Source organism: Neolamprologus brichardi, chromosome 23 (assembly GCF_056152115.1).
Source record: "Neolamprologus brichardi isolate AB-2024 chromosome 23, ASM5615211v1, whole genome shotgun sequence".
In the NCBI taxonomy this organism is placed as follows: domain Eukaryota; kingdom Metazoa; phylum Chordata; class Actinopteri; order Cichliformes; family Cichlidae; genus Neolamprologus; species Neolamprologus brichardi.
Window position 1 is genome coordinate 16,165,198 of NC_142125.1, and position 26,234 is coordinate 16,191,431.

The window sequence follows — 26,234 nt, forward strand, 5'->3', positions numbered from 1 at the left end:
CAAAGAATATGTTTAGTTGAATATGCAGTTCAACCATGCTGATAATTTCCAACAAGTACATGGTTCAGTGGTTGCTATAAACCACACTTAGAATAGCTACTTTTTTAAATGTCATGTGCCATCAATTTTAAATGTTTGACTCAATAACTCAAGGCTTAAATAAACTGTAAATGCAGGTCAGTAACCCATGTGAATGCCCCTCATATATTCAGTACAGAGGAGGATAACGCACTGAGTTTGGATCCTGCACTAAATAGAGCCACTCGCACTTAATCTGAGGAGAACAGATCCAGCCATGTGAACTATGGAGGCCCATTCAGACCCAGTGAGTGCCCCATTGTCTGAGAGCAGCATATGGAGCCAGCCAAAGCTCATCAGGAACACGCTTAACCATTCAAATTGGTGGCATAAATCTCTCAGGTACCCGGCATTCTACGTCAATTTGGGGTTATATATGTAGATCATTAGTGCTTTTTTTGTTCCCCTCCGGGCTACTGGGCAGTGCACAGGAAGAGCCAATGTCCCCCTATTATGCTGCAGAAAAACAATTACCGCCATGACTATATAGTGGAGGGCAACATGAGACAGAGGGAGAAAAAAAGGATTTTAATTTTGTCGCTTTCAGAATGTCACTCTCCAGGCTAGGATCATCAATTAATAATGTATTTGAAGATATGTAGTGGGTATTTTCAAAGAATACCAATTATACTACACAGTCCATAAAACCCATAGTATGATTCACTACTCCTGGTCATACTGAAGAAACAAAATCACAGTGAAATTATAACTTCACTGTGAAATGATCACAATGTTCTAATGGTGATTATATGTTTTATTAACATATAATTAACACTACATAAGCTCATAAACTAATTGATTATTTCATGTAAACCAGCTCACTTGGTAAACAATCATGTACCCTTTTTTGGAAATGAATAGAATGTATTTTGGCAAAATCACAACCAATCATGTCAAACAATAGAATTATTTCATTTCCATATAACTAATAATCACATTAAATTATTTATCATTTACAGCGAAGTGAAATTATTAACTTTCCAGAGGTGCTGGTTAGATCAAGTACAAATATTAAGTATGAGCTATAAGTTATTTCAGATGCGGCACTTAACATTTTCATAACTGAAAAAGCTGTGATGTTTTTGTTCAGATTCATGAGATTCATAACACTGCATTAGCCCTTATGAGTCATCATACCCTGTCTTGGCAAAGTTTGTCCAGTAGGTCATAACCACAGCACTGAGCATAACGTCGTTCTTGGAGAAATTGCAGGGAAACAGCTCTGTTGGTCCAATCATAGGCAGGCCAAACACATATGGGATCTCGTCTCCATGTGCTGCATCTGCCCAGGGTGGTACCTAATGAGCAGCAGATGAATCAAATCACGTCAGTATTATTACATTTATGTGACAGATACAGGACATTAAAAGGCATTATTTTTACACGGTGGATATTCTGACAATATGCATAGACACAGCAAGACTAAAAAGGCTGGAGAAATAGAATAGTTGTTGAGGAAAAAAGGGGGAATGAGATAAGTTGTTAATATTAATTTACCTGCCATTTTTGGCTCATTATTCAGTGAATTGAACAGAGAGAGAGAGAGAGAGAAGATAAAAGATAAAAGGATGATGCTGACAGAGGAAAATTGCTTTGAGATGAGTTTAAACTGGAATACAGAGTACATATACATGGTAGCTGTACCAAGTTGAAGTTAATATAATAAGGAATGTGGGCAATTTAATGAGCACTCTTTATTTTCATTAGTTTGTGTAGACATATTTGAACATTAACATTAAATGTTGCATCAAGTAATACAGGAAGAAGTAAGGATTTAAGATACTAGTAAAAACAAAAACAAAAAAACAGCCAACCAGTTTCAATTCAATTCAATTCAATTTTATTTATATAGCGCCAAATCACAACAAAAGCCGCCTCAAGGCGCTTCATAGATCAGAGAAAAACCCAACAATCATATGACCCCCTATAAGCAAGCACTTTGGCGACAGTGGGAAGGAAAAACTCCCTTTTAACAGGAAGAAAGCTCTGGCAGAACCAGGCAACCAGCAAACAAATATGTATGTATAAATATGTATATGTCAACTGTTTAGTTCAGAGGAGACTGTCAGAATCAGGCCTTTATGGTCAAATAGCTGCTAAGAAACCACTACTAAGGAAAAGCAACAAGTAGCAGAGATTTGTTTGGGCAAAGAAACAGGAATGGACATCTGTGCTTTGGTCTGATGAGTCCAAATGTGAGATCGTTGGTTCCACTAACAATGTCTTTGTGAGACGCAAAAAAGGTGAACGCATGGTCTCCACATGCATGGTTCCCACTTTAGGAGGCTTGGAGGAAGATTGCTGGTGACACTGTTGGAGATTTATTCGAAATTGAAGGCACACTGAACCAGCATGGCTACCACAGCATCCTGCAGTGACATGCCATCCCATTTGGTTTGAGTTTCGTTGGACCATCATTTATTTTTCGACAGGACAATGACCCCAAACACACCTCCAGGTTGTTTAGGGGCTATTTGACCAAGAAGGAGAGTGATGGAGTGCTGTGCCGAATGGACTGGCCAGACGGACTGGCCTCCACAAACACCTGACCTAAACCCAATCAAGATGGACCTCAGAGTGAAGGCAAAAGGGCCAACAAGTGCTCTGCATCTATTGAAACCCGTGGAAAACTATTGGAAAAACATTTCAGGTGACTACCTCATGAAGCTCATTAAGAGAAAGCCAAGAGTGTGCAAGGCAGTAATCAAAGTAAAGGGTGGCTATTTGGAAGAATCTAAAATATAAAACATGGTTTGACACTACTGCTTAGCCAACTACACATCACTGATTACTTATGGAGAAAGACTCATAAGTAAAGCAGCAGTTATCATACACACGTTGTTACATATATGAGCAATGTGTTGGCTTATCTATCAAACTATCAGTTCAAATCAGTTACTTTAGTTTCATTTGGGAGCATTTTGTCTTGCCTTTAGCAATAAGAAATAAGTGATTTTATTTGATTGTACATTATTCTTGAATTCAATCTGTTTACATGTGTTGATAAATGGCTTCTGCTCAGTGATACAACTCAAATCAAGACAGGGTGTTCATTCCTAGATTCCAGGTACCATAATACTTGAAAGTACCTTCAGTGATAGTTTGAAGCTCACCTGTTCCGTCTGACAGTGGTGGTAGAAAGCATAGAAGTAGGTTGGAGATCCAAAACTGGAGTGCAGGTCAGCTGTGGCAACTGCTGGTGCTACCCACTGGTGATCGGTGAAAAGTGCTAGGAGTGTCTTCCGGCGTGTCTCTGGATTATGCCTATCAGCCCAGTCAGTGTACATAAACTTGATGGTCTCTCGGAGGATGTCTTTGCCTTCTGGGTAGCCATAAAGGTCATCCACAAAGCTGGACACGGCGTAGTCGAAGTCATTAGCTTGGACGCCATTCTCATTGTCTACGATAAGCTCGACAAACTTAAGGCCCTCGCCCTGGTTCACTCCCAGCATTATATCATAGTTGAGGAACTCACCTAGCAAGAGACAGTACAGAGTTTTGTTAACTTACAAATTGTAATTACAAAGCATCCTTTTAGTTGGAAAATAAATTAAATACCTTGTTCCATTAAAATCTGAGGGTCATCAGGTATAACATCGCCATCAATAACAGGGCCGAAGGCAATGTGATAACGGGCCGGCTGGATGTCTTGATCCACAAGCTCCTTGTAATGTTTTCTCTGCAGGCACAACACAAGCTCCACAGTGTCCTCCAGGTTGCAGCCTACCTTCCGAGCCAGCATTCGAGCATATTTGGCAGGCTGAAAACTGACAGCCCAGCTAGACAGAGCTGTGCCGCTCTGAGCGATGGCCCTCTGGAACAGGCCTTAAGACAAAAACAGCACAGGGGCAGCATTGATGGAGAAAACAATTAATTAGGTGCAATTCAGAGACTATCCCAAAATATGTCAAAATAAGTATAGATGCATAAAATGTCATTTTGAAAATCATATAAAGAAAAATATCATATGATAAATCAGCTGATTGAGAAAATGGAACGGAAACTCAGCGATCATAGGTCATATTAGAGGCAAACTGAATACACTGAAAAATAGTTTTGCTTATTAGATCAGACAAAGCAATATTTCTTTTGGCAAAAAAGAAAAAAAAAACCTCAGCCATCCGTCAGCCATCCTGATTTTCATCATGAACATAGTACAATGCAGGTTTGTTGAGTCAGTCCCATATTAATGCCCTGCAGGTTGAGGGTAATATTAATGATGTAAAAACAGGCAAATTCTTTGGTTTGTTAGTTTTCAGTAGTGACAAGAAACAAATCTGAACATTTACTAATGAGTCTTCTTGAATGTAAGAAAAATCTTTATGGCTTAGTGTGATGGGGGATGTCATGTTTTCCCTTTCCCTTTTCCATCCAAATGTGTGAAACACTTATGATCACTGTTTTTAGATAATTATCACCAAACTGACTGTAATAAAAATGTGTTGACAGAGTGAGATATTGGGGTGCTTCAGATATTTATAAATGTTGTTAACAAAGCTGATTTTGAATCCCCTATTGATGCTAAGCTAAACAGGTCCATCATAGATAATGGCAGAAACCTATGAGCGTTCATGGAGATTGTCTGAACCATCCACTTCAGGGAGTGTGAAATACACCATAAATCTATCATGTCAAACGTGAGTGGTGTGACTGAAATAAGATTTCTGTTTCTTTATAAAGCATGACAAATCCACAGAAGGCATTGGTCTGTAACATAACTTGAATGTTCCTAAATTCACTATTTCCTTCTTCTTGAGAAATGTTTGTTACAATTACAGTGGACAGCTAGCCTGGGAAATAGACAAATCTCAAAGCTCAGGTTTTATATACTCTGACAAAATGACTATCCTGCCACATAGTGTAGGATTCAAACAGAAATCCCAACTACAGCAATGTGAGGCTACTGGTCAACACTGTCCTTATCGTTCTTATTGCTTACATGACCTTAGGGAAAGAGGTGCTTCAAGTTCTTTCTTTCCATATATTTTGTTCATTTTTTAAAAAATTTAACTGTTTGTAAAACAACTACTCAATCAAACTGCTTTTAATTGCTCCGAGCAGGCCTTCCCAGAAAATTATGCAGCACAAAGTATTTCGTTTTCTATATAGTAGTACATTATCAATTGCTTTTTTTCATGTCAAAGGTGAATATTGCAAGTACAGTGAAACGCAGAGAAAAAAATCCCTCCATTCAGCATGTTCCGACGTTAACATACACGCATTCAAAATGACAACAAGCATCAGCAAAAGCAGATCACAACCTTTTTTATGGTCACACGCTACTGAAATGAGACTTAAGAACGTATGAAGACCCCACACGGATCCCTGTAACTTGAGTCCTTGGGCTTTACCTTTTGTTGAGTTGCTCCAGCGGTTTCCCTCTGAGTAGTGAGACAGCGTGAGCAGGTTCACACAGGAAGCTCCAGCTCCGGAGCCAAACACAGTGATTCGCAACGGATCGCCGCCAAAGGCTGCAATGTTCTCACTGGTCCAGCGCAAAGCCTGGATCTGATCCAACAAGCCATAATTCCCTTTTGCTGCTTGGTCACCGGTACTCAGGAAACCTGGATGAGAGGGCAAATTAAAAACAGTAGATATTATTTTAATATCTTCTCCTTTTTTTTCTTATTTGACCATAAGCAGATGTCTTCATTAACAAAGAAAAGACACCTAATGGCATCAGGACTTTTCTCTGTCTTAATATACACATTTCATTTATGGAGTTTGGGTTCCTTTTCAACAGACTTTAGAAATGAGAAATTGCATTTATTTATTTCTTTACATTAGTAGGTTTAATCTTACAGTTTATCATCACACATCACGAAAAATTAAAAAAAAAAAGTCATTCAAAAACAATCTTTGTACTTTTGTATTTTGAAGATTTGTTTTTTTTTAAATCTATTTTCTTTTTTAATCTCTTTTTTAATAGAGTTACGAGTAATTCAAATGAAAACTTCATGGAAAATGATAATGTGTCACAAAGGGGCAGTGATATGTTTAATAACATAATACAAATTTCAAATCAAGGTCTTTGTGGATAAATCTATAATAATAGCTCATGTTTTCAAAGGCCAGTACAACACTGGCCACATCCAGACTGCCACATCTGGATCCAGTATTTCGAGTTGAATTGATTTGTTAAAAAAAAACCACTGAAAACACAAGGTCATGGAGTAATTTAACTAACAACATTAAGGATATTAATTTTTGTTGTTGTTGTTTATGCATTTATTATCATTATGTTTTTTAACCACAATAACAATAGCCGATCTCAACAGCTTGAGGTCAGGTCAATAAGTGTTTAGCCAGATGTCTGTTTCTGAAATGTACTATTTACCTTTGACACCAGACAACTGTGCTTGTCTTACAATTAGTTCTTCAGAGTTGGCTAGATCTTTACAAAGGATGGTTTGGGAAATAATTATGCTGTTTATTACACTTTTTCCACAAGTGTTTCTGTATTATATTTTCATGCTGCAGCAGTTACCTTTTCTAGGTACCGTTTTCAGGCCTGTGCAAATAGTCATTCGTGAATCATAAAAACGAATCTGTTACTGTTTGTTAGCTAGTTGGAGCTATCACTTACTATTCAATTAATAGTCGGTGAATGGCACTGACTTATTCACTAAGTCAGTGCCATCCACCAGAATCACCTCCTTCTCCATCCGAGCTACAAGACACCATATACATCACTTTTATTTCTTTTACTGATCCAGTGAAACTATGGTGTTAACAGCCTTCAACTGAACATATGTTTAGCTATGCATCATGCTACAGGACGTTGCTGGTTCTTTGATGAGGTGAAGCTACAATGCTCTGTGTTTGTGTTTATAGCACCGTTAATAAAAAAAACAACTGAACAAATAAACAAAAAGAAAGTGAAACAAAATAAATGTCATGTTAAGATGTTTGCTTGCGCTCATTCTCCTGTCCACTCATATCCCCTAAATTTAAATGCAATTGATGCTATATATAAAAACTTTTGATGTGAATAAATAGTATAATGTGAACAGCCTGATGCTGCATGGCCCTGAATGTCACTGTTGCAAAGGATTGTGGGATAGCGTTATCTCCTTTCCTTTTGTAAGGTACGGACCAGTCTATGCAATGCTAAAAAAGATAAGAAAGGAATCTTTGAAGCAACTTTTCTTTGAATTTCAAGCAATCTGATGACCTCTTATCGCTTAGATTATTTGCCAAAATCCATGGCGAGTGAGGCTTCAACATCAAATACTAGTAAGGTACGAATGTACTGAAGAGACGAGGAGAGCCACAGGAGAGCTGAGGTCTTTTAGAGCAATTTCATGTCCAGCTCCCAACACTTCCACACTAAAAGCCCCATTAAGCCCTCCATGCATCCTGGGCACTGACACCCAAAAACCACACCCAAGAACTGTCCCTTTCAACCTCACATGCTCACATATTTCCTTCCATGTGTTTTTGGATATTTTTATTTGTATCAGTGAAAATGAAATGCCTATTTCACAGTCTCAGTCAACACTACACTGCTAATTTACACTGGATGCATTACGTGTACACCCACAGAAAGCCTTTGAGGATAGCTAAAAGAATATATTTACCATCCTGCACTTCAGCCTGCATATCTGTTATTTGCATGAATTCAATTATTTGCTGTCATTTATTTTTTTGCTTGTTCCTGCTGTTTTCCAAAAGTTGTAAATAATTACTGAAATAAAAATCATCATGGTTAAAATCACTTGTTGCAAAAAAAGAAAAGATGGCGTCACTGGTTTGTAAATAATTACTATATGTGCTGAATGTCTTTAAAGTAAAACCCAGTATTATACATGGGGACATGAAAAAAGCAAATTATTATTAGTAATAATAAATAGTAATTTATTTATTATTATTATTATTATTATTAGTCATATTAGTGGTAGTAGTTGTTGTAGCAGCAGTGATTGTAGCAAGTTTATTAGTATTTCTACATCACTCTCACTACTACACACTAAAACTCTCTAGAACAACGACTTTTAATTCTTCTGATACCTGAACAGTTTTTGGCATGAAATGACTTGGGGATGTCCAGTGTTATATTCCCAGCTCTGGGGTTTAAGGTTTGCCTGATTTTCTACTGTTGAGGACTAATTAAGAACTCTATATGAGAATTCCTGCTATACAACATAATTCCAATAATGTGAGAGTAATAAATCCAGTTTTACAACAATAAATATGACCTGCATCATATCTGCCCAATCCAAGATAACACTTACTGAACCATAACATTCTAGCAGCATGGAACTAATGTGTTTATTGTTCTTTGGCCTGTCGCTTCGATATTTAAAGAGTTAAATCTATGACTTTAAGCTGAACCCAGTTTACAAAAAAATTTCATTAGAACAGGATCACAAATCATATTCATTTTTATTGCATAACACAGTGATTTGAAATAATGTGGCTGTTAAGAGCTGTAATTATGCATGGCAGCACATGTGACTGTGATCATAATAACCATAATGCATATTATGTTTACAATGGCTCACAGAGATTCATCTACTGTAAAGTATAACCGCTGACATAGAGTCAGCTGATAATTTGTTTTATAAAATTTATGATAGAGCCACTCTATGTTCACCTACACGCATGCACGCTCACTTGCTTGCAAGTTTGCTCATTTGCACATATGCACAATTTTTAGTTTTTTTTTTTTGTATTTCTGCAAGTATTTCTGAACAAGCACTCATTTGAATCACGCACATGTGCCAAAATCCTATACAGTGCAGTTGCATCCACACATTCCTACTAACATCCAGACAAGCACGCACCCCCGCTGACTGTTTAATTAAGTTCATTCCTTTTCTATTCCCCTTCCACTTGCTTATTTATTTATTTGTGTGTTTCTTGATCAAAGCCTAATCTGGTGGAAGCAACAGCAGCCATCTAAAAGAAAGATTTTAATTGATTCAATTTAGCTGTAGTGCAAGGATGGGCTGGCAATCACAAAGAGTGAGACAGGAAGAATGATTACTACGCCAACAGTGGTGGGGCAGTGGGGTGGGGCTCTATTCCCTTGCTGTCTTATATACAAACATGCACACACTCACATGGGTACTGTAATGCGGTAATATATGGAAAAAAAAAAGTGGTGCGTTGATGTTACAATAAACATGCTTTATTTCCTCTACAGAGTGATGCCAAACATGTTTTATTTTCCTCCTCTATGCAGGAGTTCATACGTGTCTATGTCTCAGGTTTGGCTAAAAGCCACCATCTGTGATTCAGCAGCTCGGCCTTTAAGCTTCCTGGGATGACAATATTGAGGTGAACCCTGATCCAGGAATCTAGCTTTTATCCCTCCTATCTCTGTCGAACCAGAAAGAGAAGGCTAGACGAAGAGAAAGATGGGATTTTTTTATACTTCTTTCTCTGCACACATCTATTTTTCACAGTCACGGTCTGTATACTATAATCCTCTCTCTTTTCTCTCGTTTTTACTTTCTGTCCTTTTGACTCTGAATGGCGAGAAAGACAGAATGAGAAGGAACAGTAGAGGAAGAAGGAAGAGGGAAAACACCATCACTCAAGCATGTAAACTCTTCCAGCAGATGTGGCTTATTACTGTTGGTGAAATCAAAAGAAAATGCAAAATTCAGAGACCAAAGGGAAATGGGAAGTTAAAGTGGAGGGAAAAAGGAGTTTCGCAGCGTAGCAAGATTAACAAGCATGCAGAGAACGAGGCAGCGAGTCTAGAGTAGACAAAAGAATGACAAGGAAAATGAAACAAGGCGAAAAGACGCAGAAAGTGAGAGAAAGGAGCTTAATGACTAAGAAAAATGGCTGAATCTGTCATTGTTGTTGTACTGTGTAGACCAACGTCTGAGGTGGCATTCTTGAATTGCTTAGAGATTCTTCTTCAAATTGTTAAATATGATTATCCCATGCCTTACTACAATGCAGGTTTATAAAAAAAACAATTCCCTTAATCTCACATCCTTTGAAATAACGCTCTTATCAGGTTAAAAAACAAAAAGAAATCTCAATAGAATCAGCAGAATTGACAATAATGATTTCTGAGGCATGTTTCTTAATACAGAATCTTACAGCGTCATTTTTGTTCTACTATTCTGAGCGCACGTAAAATAAATTTGAGCGCACTTAAAAAAAAAATTGCAGGTGCAAGTGTTGCATTTTGAGGAGTGATTTATGTTGAGTGAAGAAAAGCTAAATTTGAGTCAAAAACTGAGTGTGTGTATGGATAATAGCAAACACTGAAATACATTTTTTGCACACAGCAATGAATTTTGTTCACTCAAATTTAGCTTTTCTTCGCTCAAAATTTCACTGTAACACTTGCACCTGCAATTTATTTTTACGTGCGCTCAGAATAGTGGCACAAAAATAACGCCATAGAATCTCCACTGATGCAAAAAATCAACACAAATATACAATAACCCACATTTGGTCTTTTATGGTCCAGGTTTCCACAGTTGCTGACTGTTCTACTGAACTATAATTTTACCGTAGCTCAGGTCTGTGGGAATGTGCTTAAAACTACTGATATTGTTGCATTAGTGGGTCAGCATATAGTTCCAAATTAGCGGAAGCAGCTCTAGTGGAATCAGATTTTTTTTTAATTCTTCTCCAGTTTTGAGGCTGCAACCCTTCTTCAGATACTTTTGCATCCATTGAGAAATGACAAAATAAGATAAATATAATGGAATGCTCTGTTCTCATTATGTGGGCCTTCTGAACTATACTATATACTAGTAGCTCAGTGACTGGATGACAAGTCATTTTTGATCGAATACACTGCATGGCCAAACCATAACCTCAACTCATCTAGTACACTCCTCCAGTTCTGCCCTGCAGTCTATGGATGTCTTCCTAAAACAAATGGTGCAACAGCAGTTCTAAATATTTACAGTGCCTCAGCAATGCTCCATCTATATCTGTTCGTTGCTTACAACAACACTGAAGACAACGGCGCGCTGAGGGCAGCCGGCTGGGGAATATGCTGATGAGGCACAAAGCATTTCTCACTGGAAATAATGAATACAGAGCTACAGGATATTCACTCATTCAACCTTTATTTAGATAGCACTCGGGGCAAACACAGAGCCAGTTCTCATTTTCAGGTGTGTCCTCCTTGCATAGTTACAAAATTGTGCATTACCAGCAAAATGGACATCGGCATTTAGCAGAGCATATTATTATATGAATAAATTTAGCATGTGATCACTGGATGATAAATAGGTAAACATATGACACAGAACAACGAAGATCCATGTTACTTTTAAAGATAAAATTTTAGCTCCATATTTCAAGAGATAAATAAAAGCTTTTTATTTCTAAATGTAAGACCAGCTGTGCTTTTATACATAACTTTAAAAACATGTGCATTTCAATTTAGGCTGCACCTGATCAATCCTGTGTTTCACCTGTTACCACTAAATGCGTGACATTTTGTAAGTCACATGACAGGATACACCAGGTAAAATGGCTTTTTAGCAAGTACCTGTGGGCTGCAAATTATTTAGCAGGCTGTGTCAAATTTGCTGTGTATATTAAATCCTTTTTACGAACTGTAGCATTATACCCTTTTAAGAGGAAAAGTAAGAAATTACATGGGAAGAAAAGAAGTAAAAAAAACAATTAGATGGTTTTCAAGTTGAATAATTGGCTTTTCAGCCCACCTGAGAGCAAGAGAAGAAGGGGAACACAAAATACAAGCATGCATATCAACTTATATTCCTGTTATGGGTGAAGTTTCCAGTGCCACCTAATTTAGTGCCATACTATACTTGACCATCCAGTATTCACTCTTTACTCTGCTTTGTACCTGGCAGCTGAAAAAAGGGATTAAAGAGACTAAAATGGTTTGCTTATAACAATTTATCAAATAGGATCTATATTTTTCATGCTTAAGATATTGCAGATTTAAATTTCACACAATTCATTTAGGCCAGGCAGATAGCTGTTTCATATGGCTAACCGATAAAAAAACATGAAATGATATTAGCTAGAAACTTCCCCAAGAGAACTTTTACAGACATGCAAAATATATAAATTTGTCATTTTACCGTTTTAAACTGCTAATACATTTTCAAAGCAGCTGTGTGCTTGTGTGTGTAGATGCTTTTGTGTGTCTGAATTTGCATTTAGAAGAGACACCTTATCTTCAGTAAAGTGACACCACAAAAGCAAGAGGTCCATTTAAATATTACAACTAGAGAGAACGAGACAAGGCAGCTGAACGCACCTACAGCGCAAGGGGTGTGTGTGTGTGTGTGTGTGTGTGTTAAGGGAACTGATCAAAATTATCAGCCGCAAGTAGAAAAAATAAGCAGCTTTAGGAGTGGTAATAAGGAGTAACTGAATATGAAGCAATTAGTGTAATCGTATAAAAATACTAAACCTAAGGTAAACAAATACTTTACCTACCACCTTTTAGAACACACACACACACACGCACACACAGAAGTTGGTTCACATAGGATGTCAAAGGCTGTGAGTCTACGGTGTCATTTTATGGTAAACTCTCTAATCATCATCTGTCCATCACCTTCTATCTTGATATGGTAATCTAGCGTCTCCGTTTTCTTGTCTATTAAATCCTCTCCTCCCTTTCCTCCCTGCCTTTCTCCTTCCTCCTTTCACAAATCAAATTACACTCTCGACTTCAAAAATGAAATGAGCCACCGTTCATATTTCTTGTTCTGCACAAACACAAACACGTGTTAATTTGTGTCGCTGCCCTAACAGATTTGCCTGCAGGACAAGCTGGTATAGATTACCTCCTTCTGCAGGGTTGAAGGCAATGAGGGAGTAGGGAGGACTTCTCTGTGTGGGTGTGTATGTGATTAAACTGTTACTCAAGCTATTCCGGCTTTGTGGACTGAATGCATAATGCCCCCTAATTAGGTATGTAAAGACAAAAAATGGTTGGACCTGCCACATTATGAAGTTTTGTACAAGCAAAGATACAAGCCACAATTATTATACATATTATATATATATATATATATATATATTAGGGGTGCAACGATACAAAAAATTCACGGTTCGGTTCGGTTCGGTTCGATACTTTGGTGTCACGGTTCGATATTTTTTCGATACAAAAAATGTTCATGCCTTTTTATTAATTTGTCATTTATTAAATTTCCACGGCACATTCTGCACCACCTCTCTGTGCGTTCATCATTTGTTTAAAGCCAGCTCACCTCCTGCAACCACTTTTCCGAGAATATGCGCTTCTTTTGTGGTTCGGACTCCTTCTGACATTTCTTTTGAGGTGGAGGAACATCACAGTAATTGCTTAAAGGAGCTTCTTCGACATCTTTAAGAGTTCTAAACAAATGTCTGTCCTCCTCCTGAAAATCTTATGTATGCAAACACGCGTTGCAACTTCTTATCTTGTGCGCGTTTTTTTATTTTGACAGCGAATGCGCACCTGCGGACCACTTATGTGCAGCCCTGGTTATTTAGCTCGTCATATTGCAGCCACAGAAATTCGTTTGTCCATGAAACCATAAAGCTGCACTTTCTTTTTGCCTTATAGTCTGATTTGTCATAACTTTTCCGTTTTGTGGTAAGCTTTTCTTTAGCTGTCACTTCTTCACGCTGACCTGTCTTATTTGGCTCAGCAGAACTAAAATATATATCTTGCTGCTTTTACACACGCACTCACACAACGCTCAGCAATCCTCTGCGCGATCAACCTCTCACATGTTTAAGCTTGCTGCAGGAGATTTCACTTGTCATGTTTGCATAGTAAGCTAACGATTGATAAGACGATGTCAGAGGAATTGGTGCGCAAATTATCATCACTCACCAATCAGTGCTGTCGCTTTCTATACACAGTTCACGCGATTGCAAAGTGAAAGCAAAAAACAAGTGCAAATTCAAACGCGATTTCAATATGTCACATATTGACAGTGGCTCACCAATGCCAATGACATAATTACCCAGCTACATTTCCGAAAGAATGCAAAAGCACTGACATATATTTTTCCTTCCTACGATAGGCCGACGGGCAGGGCAGCCCGACTGGAAAAATCGCTAGCCCGGGACATCGGGCTTGCGATTTTGCGAGCCCTGTATCTGATTGAGAAATCACTCATCTTTGGAAAAGAGAGTTTATTACAGAGAAATGGCTCTTTCCAAAATAAAAGCTATACTATACGCTTCTTCTGGGCTATATTCTCAGCAGCATATTAAACATATCAGGTTCCCATAAGGAGAATCATGTGCTAACGGCTGTCTAAATGACTCGGGTAAAGTTTGTAGCATGCCTGCTTGTTGTTTTTGTCTGCTTCCACTTGTCTTTGCACTAGGATGATGTCGGCATAAATGTGCAGTCATATTCGTTGTGTTCCCACTAGTGCTGTCAGCCTTAATCTGAAATGAGGTTAACGCCACAACACGGCAAATCTCCTTTAACGAGCTACCGCGGATTGCCCTGTGCACGGGGCTGGACGGCCAACACGTTAACGAGCAAACTGCGCTAACACACTAGTTCCCACTCATGTAATTGAACATTGCTGGCACATACAACATACTGTTTTACTTTAGTCCATGGCGCGCTTACCTTCAGGGTCATACGTCACATGAAAACCAAAATAGTTCCAAATGCCAGATCTGAATGAGGGTGGGGGAGGTTCAATTTGCCATGTTGCAAGGAGAGCTTAACTTCTGTCTCGCTAGCTTGCCCTGCGCTCAGTGAATCTGTGTTCGACTACTCCGCCTAGGCTGCACTGTCGAGCGCAGGTCCACTGAGCGCTCAACACAGACAGCACCGTCAGAAGGAAAGTTGATAAAATAAATTAAAAATGCTGTATTGTTCGATACATATGCGTACCGAACCGAAAGTACTGTATCGAACGGTTCAATATCGATACGAGTATCGTTGCACCCCTAATATATATATATATATATATATATATATATATATATATATATATATATATACACACATATACATATATTAAACTGACAAAACCATGACCCATGGGAATCATATTATTATGGCGCAACCAATATAACAACACCACATCTCTATACAAGCTGTATATAGAACGCCATTTTTGTGCATATAAAATATTTGCAATTATGACAGATTTATTTGTGCACTGGCTGGCCGATTTACCCATAATTACCATGTGATCCATGCAAGGAAAAATGTAAGCAATGAAGGAATTTTCCAGTTGTAATTTACCTTATCCACAGATTTGGTATAATAGCTTTCTGTCTGAGATTATTTATACTACAAAGACAGCACTTGTTTATGATTTGAACAGCTTTTGGATTTACATATAACATTAAAAGTGTTGTTTGCGAAAAGAGAGTTTAATCTAGATAGTTTACCATCTGGCAAGCAGAGAGAAAGAGAAAGATCATTTACTAGTAAATTGTATTCCTCCGAGGCTTGGTGAAATTACAAAATCCTGGCAAATGGTCGTGAAACCACTGGAGACGTAAAGATTTTGTAGAGATTTTGTAGAGATTTTTTGGGGGTATTGTAAATATAGTTAGAATTTCTAGTTTATACATGCTGCAGCCCCACATTTGCTTGGTAAGCGAAAAATTGCTTGTTTGATTCCAAACAGAAACATAAATTCCCTTTGGGATTATATCAGGAAGGGTAATTGATATAAAACACAGCCAAGTGTGGGTGGGCTGCCCACTGTAGCCAACCATTGTTAGAAGGAAACAGCTGAAAGTAACACATACATCATATTGCCAAAAATATGCGTTCATCTGCCATCACACGCATGACATTGTGTAACAATTCATTCTTAATTCATTGGGTTTAAAGCGATGTCAGGCCATCCTTTCAGCTATAACAGATTCAAGTCTTCTGGGAAGGCTTTCCAAAAGGTTTAGGAGTGTGTTTATGGAAATTTATGTCAATTCTTCCAGAAGCGCATTGGTGAGGTCGGACACTGAAGTTGGACGAGATGGCCTGGCTAAGGTCTAAGCTCTAATTCATCCCAGAGGTGTTCTATTGGATTGACGTCAGGACTCTGTGCTGAGTTCTACCACACCAAACTTGCTCATCCATGTCTTTCTGGACCTTGCTTTGTGCACTGGTGCGCAGCCATGTTGGAACTGAAACTAAACCTTTAACTGGGACTAAGAGACTGAGCCCAGCTTCTCAAAAATAATCTCACACCATAATCCTGCCACCACCAAACTTTACACTTGGCACAATGCAGTCAGACATGTACAGTTCTCCTGGTAACCTCCAAATCCAGACTCGTCCTTTTGATTACCAGATAGCTTGTGGCAGAATCTCTCTATGCACTGTTCTTGATCCAATCTGAAGGTCACATGACGTTTGCAAGTCTGTAGCGAATGTTGGCAACCTGCGCACACTTTGCGCCTCTCTCTGTGATTTAATGCACCAACTGTACCACTTTTTTGGGGTACATAAAATATGAACATGCATTAAATCATGTACTATTAGAGAAAAATAATTGAAAACTGAATACATAAAGCTGCACAACAGTAAAAAGACAAAATGTAAAAAAGAGACAAAGCTTAGCTGGATGAGAAGATGTGAGGTTTCGCTGTAGGACAGAAATGGATGCACACTTCTACAGGCACAAGAGTACTGTGTGTGCGTGGATGTGTATGCATGCATGCATGTGTTGAGTCCTGATGTGAATAGGTAAGCAGCTTCCTTTCTTAGCACAGGAACATTATTAGCATACAAGTAGAAGTGCACCCAAGAGAATGAGAGATGAAAACAGAGTGGCAAGAAAAAAAAAAATCTAACGGACAGAAAGCGCGACATTTCAGTGAGAGAGCAGAGAAAGACAGAATGAGGCATGTGAGAGGTAGATGACAATGTGAGAAAAGAGTGTGGGAGGTGCTGAAAAAGAGAAAAAACTGGAATAAAAAAGAAAAACGGAAGAAGAAGGCACTCAGAATGTAAGGTGGCATCTTAGAACATAAAACCTGCATAAGAATTGAAGACAAAGATAGCTCCGACAAGTTTAGTCCTGTAGATGGATAATAAAATAAAGATGGAGGCACAAAGATGGACTGAGGGAATGAAAAAGTAATGGAGCTACTCAAGAGTCCAAAGGCTTTAGTGTAGAAGATAGAGAGCCTATGGTAGCATACACTATATTTAGTAGGGTAAGGTGAGGTGTGTGCACGCCTTCAAATTGTACTAATTGTGTAATAAAACCACTAAACTATTTCTCTAGTGTAATAACAGTGGCACAAACAGAGAAGTCCTAAAATAGAAAGTCCCAAAGGTAAAGAATAATTTGAATTAAACTGGGGATGTACTTGACACATTGCCACTGTGCATGCAAACGTCAGCACAGTGGTATTTGCTCTTTGCACTCAACTCAAAGAACTCTTCTTATAAATGACTGGCATGGCTGCTGAAGGAAAAAACAAAACAAACATTATGCCACAACACTAAACGACCAATTAAACATACAATGCGCAGGATATATGCCATTCCAAAACAAACCCAATGTGGGATTTTTCCAACTGTTGCAGTAGTTTCACTAACATCGGTTATGTGCCATCTGGAAATCATATGCTTCTACATTGATGGATTATAGAGATGCCTGTAGAGAGGAGACTGTTCACAGATCTGTGCTTCCAGCACATCGGTTTTGCATGTGCACAAACCATCTCACATGCACAATGTTAGAAAAGCTGGGATCTGCACAATCAGCCAAAAGGACAACGAAGCAGACCATGTGGCAACAGTAAAGGCAACATTTGCCTTTCTAAATATGTAGTCTGTTAAATAAACCACTGATTGGTATAAAAATGCTTGACAGCAATGCAATAACAGCAACAAGCACAACAGTAAATAACCAATCAAAGCTACATTCATAGTATATATGAGGGAGTGCTGAAAGGAGTGTAAGTGTGACTAAGCCAGTCCTCTGCCTCAAGTATGGAAATCCAACTACTTAGTACAATTGATTATAAATCATCATTGATCACAATTCATCAATTTTTTTCTTGCTGCGAGGTAACAGTGCAAATGACGACACTACCATGCTTCCCTAATAATAATAATACCGATCTTTCTTTAAATACACACTGTAAAATATCCCATGAATGAGAAAACAAAAAGTGCATTGCAAACACTAAACACTATTCTTCAGATTTCACAGTCCCAAAATCCATCAGCCCACAGCACAGGAGTGTCTGAAAGCATCAAATCAACATTCTAATGCATCCCTGGCCTTCAAAACCCCATATAGGTCAGACAGCATGGTGCTACAATCTTGAAGTGAGGTGGCTTTCAGATATACATGTCTCTTGTAAGAGCAGCTTAAGCTGCTTAGTGCTTTTATGGTGAAGGCACTCTAGTGGACTCAGAGCCGTGGTACTGGGCATCACCAGCCCCTCTCCTCTGAATAGAAAATAGAGAACATGTTATCCATGTTATTTTTTTTAATAAAGTGAAGGAGGTAAATGGGGGAGAGAGAGAGAAAGACTGAGAAGAGAGAGAGGTCAGTATTAAAGTGACGCTGGCCCCCCTCTTCTGTTTCATTTTCTACCAGGTAAGAGAAATCATAGAAAAAAAATTGCATTAATTCAGAAGTTGTTGGTAAAAATCTATTTCTCATATTTCCACTGAGGTAGTTACTAAAGTGACAGAAAGTAGGAGCATTAATCTGTATTAAGCTTGTATTTATAAAAATGACCTGCTCTGATTGGGACAAGGACTCATTGCATGTTAAAGCCTCGGTAAAGTGTTCAGGTCTTTGGACATGGGAGAAACGAGGAGAGTGCAGCACGACCTACAGGTGAAGCTCAACAAAAGTCATAAGGGAGTATGTAGAGTGGAATTTATTTATTTTTTAAATCTGCGTGTTTAAGGTGACAGAAAGACCACCAGAGGAAAGACTGGGGAAAACAAATGACCTAAATAATCTTTTCAACAGATTTAGTTCACAGCCCTATTCTCCACACACCCACACCACTGTCAGTGATTTTCCCTTTCTTCCCTGCTTAGCCCCAAGTGAACTCTATGGATCAGACCCACCTCCATCTGTGACAAACACCCTCTGCTTAACTGTAGGAGACAGGAGAGCTAGAGAAATTACACCAGGGCAACACTGCTGGCCCTGATGGTATCAGCCAAAAGGCTCTGAGGATCTGTGCTTTCCAGCTATCTTTGCTACGAAGTGACATTTACAGCCTGATTCTGAAACTGGAGACGGTACCTGGATTGTTGACAATTGATGACCATCTGAGCTAAACAACTATAAACTACTTGCCATTACATCACATACAGTGAATGTGCTGGAGAGTAGGGATGGGTACCGGTATCCGGTGCCATTATGGCACCAGTTCTGACATAAACGGTAGTAACCAGACCGAAAAGCAGCGCACATTTCGGTGCTTTATTTTCCTGAGATGTCATACACCTTGGATTCTAGCCAATCATTTTACCTTTCTGAGGATAGTAGGCGGGCCCAGGTACGCATGTTCTTTTAGAGCAGAGCTACAGATTAAAAATGTCCAAGGCGAAGCGGTCAAAAGTCTGGCTGTACTTCACAGCAAAAGATGTAAACTCAGCAGCCTGCAACAAGTGCTTTAAGGTGATACTGTGCAAAGGAGGTAACACCTCGAATCCGATGAAACACCTGGCGACGCATAGCGTTTTTTTTTTTTATTTGATAGCTTGCTGCAAGACCTCACACCGTGCACATCTACTGCAGGTGTGGTACCTGTTATCGGAGTCCTGGCCCCTAGCCCTGCCAGTGTAGCAGAAATGATGACGGATGATGATGGCAGCAGCAGCCGTTCTTCTCTGCGTGAGTAGCTTAATGTTGTTCGTGTGTAATTTACACTGAGTACGCTAACCACGTTATTACATTAATGCACGTAAGGTGAACTAGCAAACACCGTCGTAGTTACATGCGGCTGTCTTCTTGTTTGATGGCAGATACTCCCTTCACCCTGGCCAAAAAGGCTAAAATGACCAAAGAAAAAGTGGAAAACAGCTGAACATGAGAGGGTTTTGGACAAAGTTTGTGTTTTTTCCATTGTGTAAGCACTGCTTCCAGCCAAGAGTGATACCATATATGCCCTATAGCTGCAGAAAAGGCTAACATTGTTACCTTTTTACAAAAAAACAGCTAAACATAAGAGGTTTTTGGACAAAGTTTGTGTTCTCCATTCTTTAAGCACCGGTTGGAGCACCGTTTAAGCACCGGCACCGTTTCAAAAGTACCGGTTTGGTACTAGTATCGGATAAAACCTAAACGATACCCATCCCTACTGGAGAGAGTACTCTTGGCCCACATGAAACTATAGGCAAAAACATCTCTTGACGCTCTGCAGGTCAGATATCAACCTAATCTGGCAGTAGATGATTAGGTTATCTGGAAGCTGCAGAGAGCTTTCCCTCATCCTGCTGCACTGTGAGAATCACCTTCTTTGATTTCTCAAGTGCATCTAGCTGATTTGATAATGTGAAGTACAGGAGCTCAACAAGGAACTGTGCTGTCCCCACTCTTGTTCGCCTTGGACACTTTCAGTACTCTAGAACATGCCACCTACAGAAATACAATACTGCATTCACTGGATATATAAGTGATAGGCAAAAGGAGGAATGCAGAGCACTTGTGGATGATTTTGTGGTGGTTTGGGAAAAATCATCTACTTTTAAATGTTCATAAGACTAGAGATGTGGCGAACATCTCCAGAGGGAAGCTACTGTAAATGGCCCACATCTATCGTGGGACAGGATAAGGCAAAGAAGTACAAGTATCCGGCATCCACATTGACAGACAGGCTGAACTGGAACACCAACACATAAGAAGAAGATGATCAGGCTCTATTGAAAAAGAAAGTTGAGATCATTCATGTGAAAAAATGTTGAAGATTTTCTGTCAGTGTGTTGCTGTAATATGCTGGGGGAGCAGCATTGGAGATGATGGTGATTTATTCCAAACTGGACACATTTGAAGATGTACTAGAGAGGAGGTTACTGAACAAGTTGTTCAGTCATGGATAATCCTGATCTCCCTCTGCACTACTTACTGGAGAGGCAGCACTTTCTCTAACAGGATGATTCAGCTGATCCGTAAAATGCATCTGTCAAGCGAAAAAATGTATTGTTTATTTCAATTCAGCAATTTTGATTAACAATGCACAATTTTAAAATATCAAATGTCTAAAACCCAGTTGGATTAGTACCTCACCAGATTTGGTTAGGATTTTACCACCTACATTTAACACCGCAAGACTCTAAATTACATGCTCAGTAACAGCGAGAGTGGGGATCACATTTCTCCATGTTTCATTTTCTTCTCTATTTCTCTCACCTGCCCTCTCAGTAATGACCTTTTATTGGCATAAAAGGAAAGAACAGTTGCCGAAAAGATAAACATATTACTTTAAATCTTTTCTGTCCTCACATTCGTGTCCTCTGCCACTCCACCCCTCCCACACCCCTCTCTCACTGTGTCATTGCTTCCTCCCTAATGAGGACCCAGCCACCCAGGAGGTGATGTCGCTGTACGGCTGCCCATTGCCTCCAGTCATAAGCAAGCTGGCTGAAAATGTCAGCCTGCCTCTTGCACTATCTGAGCTCTGCACACCCACACAATACAGCTCACACCTTAAACGTAGTTGCACATATACCTTCATGCATAATGTCATAATGCTTTAGGATCACAAGTGCCTTTTCTTACCACAAACTACTAGTTACAAGAAACTTTACTAGAACTAGAAACTCAAGCACGCATACATAAAAAAGATGTTATATTCAGAAGAACACAACATTAACACGGACAAACATAATCACTGCGTTCACTTTGAGTGGACACGCATAATCACACGACCAAGCAGCATCTCACCCTTCTAAACACACGTAGACTGACTGTAAACACCTGCACACAATCACACAGACATCAGTCCCAGTTACCTGATTTGTGGCTGGAGAAAAGGTTACTTGCCCAGATGGAACACTCTGCTCTTTTCTCTCTTCTTCTTTTTGTCAATTTGTGTGAGGCTGAGTAAAGGTTAGGATTGCTGAGGCGCTTCTCTGTGGCCGTTTTGTCATTCTTTGGCCTTTACTACTCCTGAGTTCACTTGTGGTTCTCCACTGAGAATCTAGTTTTAGAGTTGTTGGAGGCTGATGAAGAAAAATTGGGAGTAAACTACTAAAACCAGCCACTGTTTAAAGTATTGCCAACTTTCTGGAAAAAATAAAAAAAATAAAAATCAATAAGACAGTATTAGCATGAAAGTGATACTATAAAACCCCAAATTTGATGTTAATATGTAAAGACACTGTACACCTCTCACCGACTGATTGCGTGCAGTGTTGCTCTAACAATCTACTTAGCTTTTGTTTCTCTTTTATAAACTTTCATAAAATTATCATGTAATGTTGGATGAATATTCATAACACTGAACTATAAAAGAAAAGGACACATTTTGGATAGAAAACAAAACACATGAAGAACAATGGATGAAAGCAAAGTTGGCTAACGTTAGCTGATTACTCTCAGAGGACAGCAGACATAGATAGTAGTGTGCAACTAGGTTATATCACCTGCAATAAAAACAATTTACATTGTTTATATGTAAATTCTTTCTCACGCTGAGCCAAAAGAATCAGGTAGTATATCATTACCAATATTATCAGAACACATTAAATTATGATTATAATATGACATGATAACTTTTACCATCAGAGTTGATTACTGTGAGTTTTGTGTTGTCTCCTCCCATTTTACATAGAGGAAATGGCAACTAATGTTTTCTTCTGATAAAGCAACTTATGCAGATATTCCTCATTTTTGATATCAGGTCATTTTCCTGCTTTAAAAAGTCAAACTGCTTTCTTTCCAAGCTCCTTAGACACTTAGATATTTGCTAGATATTTTATAACTACATTATTTTTGCATTAGCAACTTCTTCGCTCTTTTCTTCAACTAATGACAGAGCATTATCTATCTATTATCTGCCTTTACCAATGAAGCTACAGGCTGAAGCTACTTTTAGATGTCTCCTGTGGTCACTTGTTTCATGGCTTTCAAAGTTCACTTTTCTTCCACTTTAGCCTACAGATGTTTTTTTTTTTCCATTGTAAATGGATATTTATAGCAGATCTTGGTGGATAAAATCCCTTCTGGCTTCGAATCGGGATTATTATGAAATACAAGAAAGCTAAAAAAAGCAAGGCTTATATTCCTCAGGCTGCAAAGGATTATCTGACTTATACCAGTGTTTATTCACATAACATTTATTGAGTTTATTGAGCTGCTTCGTACATATGAAAGGGGAAACATACTAAAGCATGGGATAAGTTAGCCAGTCTGGATGATTCATTAGCTAAATTGTGTGATTTTTATTTGCCCAGATTTAAAAATAAAAACAAGTATCTTAATAAATTTAGCAGAAAACACGACGCAGTGTCCCACCTTTACGAAAGGCAGGCACAGGCTCACCTTTCAAAAAATTCTCAAAAAGACATCCTTCAGAACTTGTTTCCATAAGTTGTGTTAGGACAAAATGTGTTTCTTGAGGTCAAATTAGGGCAAGAGATTTGAGACAGAAAAGAAAATCCCACTCTAATTCTAGAGAGACCATCAGAAAAACAGGTTGCCAGACCTCTGTCAGGGTCTTCAGACTGTCTGTTCTCATTAGTTGATGCCACCATGCTGAGTGGACCGACTTACTCAATGATCCATTGAAAATGAAGAATAAAACAAAGTACAATGACTCCAGTTCAGATATTCTACAAATACACAGCCTGAAAAAATGCAAAACAATACACAAAAAAAAGAAAAAAATGGAAAAAGTCTTCAAATGTGAGACGACAAACCCAAAACGAATTCTGGGACTGTAGAAAAGAGCAGAGGACGGGTTTAACTTTGATTTGTGATGCCCAACAGATCCAGACTGTCTAGCTGTACCTCTGCTGGGAGGATTTCTTCTGATTAAAAACCATTTGTCTAGAGAAGTGACAGTGGATTTTATGTCAAGAGAAAAGAGTCCTACTATAATAGCTATGTTATATTGCTGTCTCTTAGCCTGAAATCCTCTGCCTCCTTCATACCTTTCCTACAGTAGGCCCCTATCCCTTTTTTTAGTCAATCAATCTGAGCAGGAACTTGTAAAGAGGTAAAGAAAAAAAAAGAGAAATATGAAAATATGTAAACAAAAAAAAAAAAAAAGTATGATAATATAAGGTAAGCAACAGTTGAATAAAATACCATGACCATTTTTTTATTGCCTTCAGTTCTTGTTTTGCCCAAGTGTCACCGTTTTTGTTCTTCTCTGTCTCCTTCTCTGCCACCCACACAGCTTTGCTCTTCATAATCAAAATGTCATTTTGTAGCTCAGCCTCTCCTCTCTCTCCGCTGTACTTCGATGCTCTTGCGCATATCTAGTTATCGATCTGTTCTTCCTCATCACACCGCTGGGCAACTCATAATCCACTTCATTATTCCACCTACAGCATACACACACACACACACACTCTCTCAGACACCAATGTACCCACAGGGAGGTGAGCGAGCAAGCAGGCATCTGTGTAGGTACACAGCACTGAGGCACACCCAAAAAGAAGCACCAGATAATTTTTCAATTAAAACTCAAACTCCCACAGACTACCCACCGTGCACTGCGGCTTCCAACTGCGACCTCGTTTATCAAAGCATGCACAGAACAAGTTTTAAATATGCATACACATGAATCAAACACATGTACACACACTTGAATGGAACGAGCATTTATTGATGCCACCAATCTGTGGGAATGGACATGAAAGAAATCATTTATTTAATTGACTCAATTAGCCCAAATGTAGGAAGGATTATCTTGGAATAAACATTGCAGCTAAAGGCAAAAAGAAGGAGCTTGAGGCTCTGATTAGCACTGATAATTGAAAGGAAGCAAACAAACAAATCAAAAATTGTTCAGCAAAGGAATAAAACCTTTAAAGTACCTTGACTGTACTTACAGCAACAGTGAGCAGATGTGTTAATATAATTGTAAGAGGTTCTCCTCAGTAACCACAGAGCTGAAGCGGATTTGGATATACACATTATTATTTATTGCTTCAGAGCATTTCCTCTGGCCCTGCTCCTTACATATGCAGGAGAAACTAATCAGCAAGCCACACCAGGCATGTCATTCTCTCCAACTGATGCCACACTCAGCCATCCTGCCCCACCTCTCCAACCTACACCCGAGCCACAACCATACCATCCCACCACAGTAATAAGAAGGAAATTCATCAATGACTGTAGGGCGAATAAACTGGGCTGGTAATGAAGATAATGGAAAGACATAGGGGAGACCGGGGATAGTTGTAACGTGGGTCAGTTGTAACACTTCCAATTTCTCCAATCAGGGCTAAGTTTCAAATGATGTGACTCATCCTGTGCATGCCCAATTCAGAACTGCTATCACATGTGAAAAATCAGCACATTTTGTCAAACACAGACAATTTAACACGAAAAAAAGTAATTTGTATGCCAAAAAGTAAGTTTTTCTACTTTATTTCAATTTCAAATAGCATTATTTGCTTTGCAGTTAAACTAATCAAACTTAAATTATGTTATTTGTATGTCTATGGGGATATATTCTGTGTAGGTCTTTAGTGTTAATGTTTTAGCCGTTGGCTGTAATGTTAGCTAGTTCATGGCTATAGGAGTCTGGGTCAGTTGTAACAGCAACAGTCTGGGTTAGTTGTAACAATAATGCAGATGTTACAACTTACCACACTATTACTTTAACTTATATTAAACAAGTTGGGGCAACGACATCAGCAGAGAGAGGTTCACTGGTCGCTTTTGTATATGCGGTTAATGCCATTGGCAACACAATTCCTCCACTGTTTGTGTTCCCACACATACATTATGCAGACCACTGTGTAAGAGATGGACCAGTAGGAAGTACTGGTAATGGAAATAAATCAGGATGGGTGCAAGAAACAGATTTCCTCATCTTTCTGAAGCACTTTGCAAACCACACCAAGGTAAGCCGTGATAAAAAGTAATGGAATTGCGATGCTGGTGAACAACTACATTTTTTCAGCTTCATTGTTATGTTCAAAATTGGTGCAAGAGTTGTAGGTTATAATGCCCACTGAGCCAATGAGGCCAAACTCAAGGAAGACAAACCAAAATTAATGAAATATTCAGTTGCAGAAAATTCCATAATTTGTCTTTTTTGGGGGGTTGGAA

The 26,234-nt window shown here is 38.8% G+C and overlaps 1 protein-coding gene across 2 annotated transcripts in view; it reads right to left on the bottom strand.

Moving 5' to 3' along the window:
- nlgn1 (neuroligin 1) overlaps positions 1-26,234 on the bottom strand; it is a 286,547-nt gene that overhangs the window by 11,830 nt on the left and 248,483 nt on the right. For both annotated transcript variants that reach the window (XM_006801992.3, XM_035912635.2), the window contains 4 exons: positions 5,430-5,642; positions 3,637-3,903; positions 3,192-3,553; positions 1,216-1,376 (listed from right to left, as the gene is read on the bottom strand). In XM_006801992.3, coding sequence (XP_006802055.1) covers positions 1,216-1,376; positions 3,192-3,553; positions 3,637-3,903; positions 5,430-5,642 — 1,003 coding nt within the window. The remainder of the gene's footprint in view (positions 1-1,215; positions 1,377-3,191; positions 3,554-3,636; positions 3,904-5,429; positions 5,643-26,234) is intronic.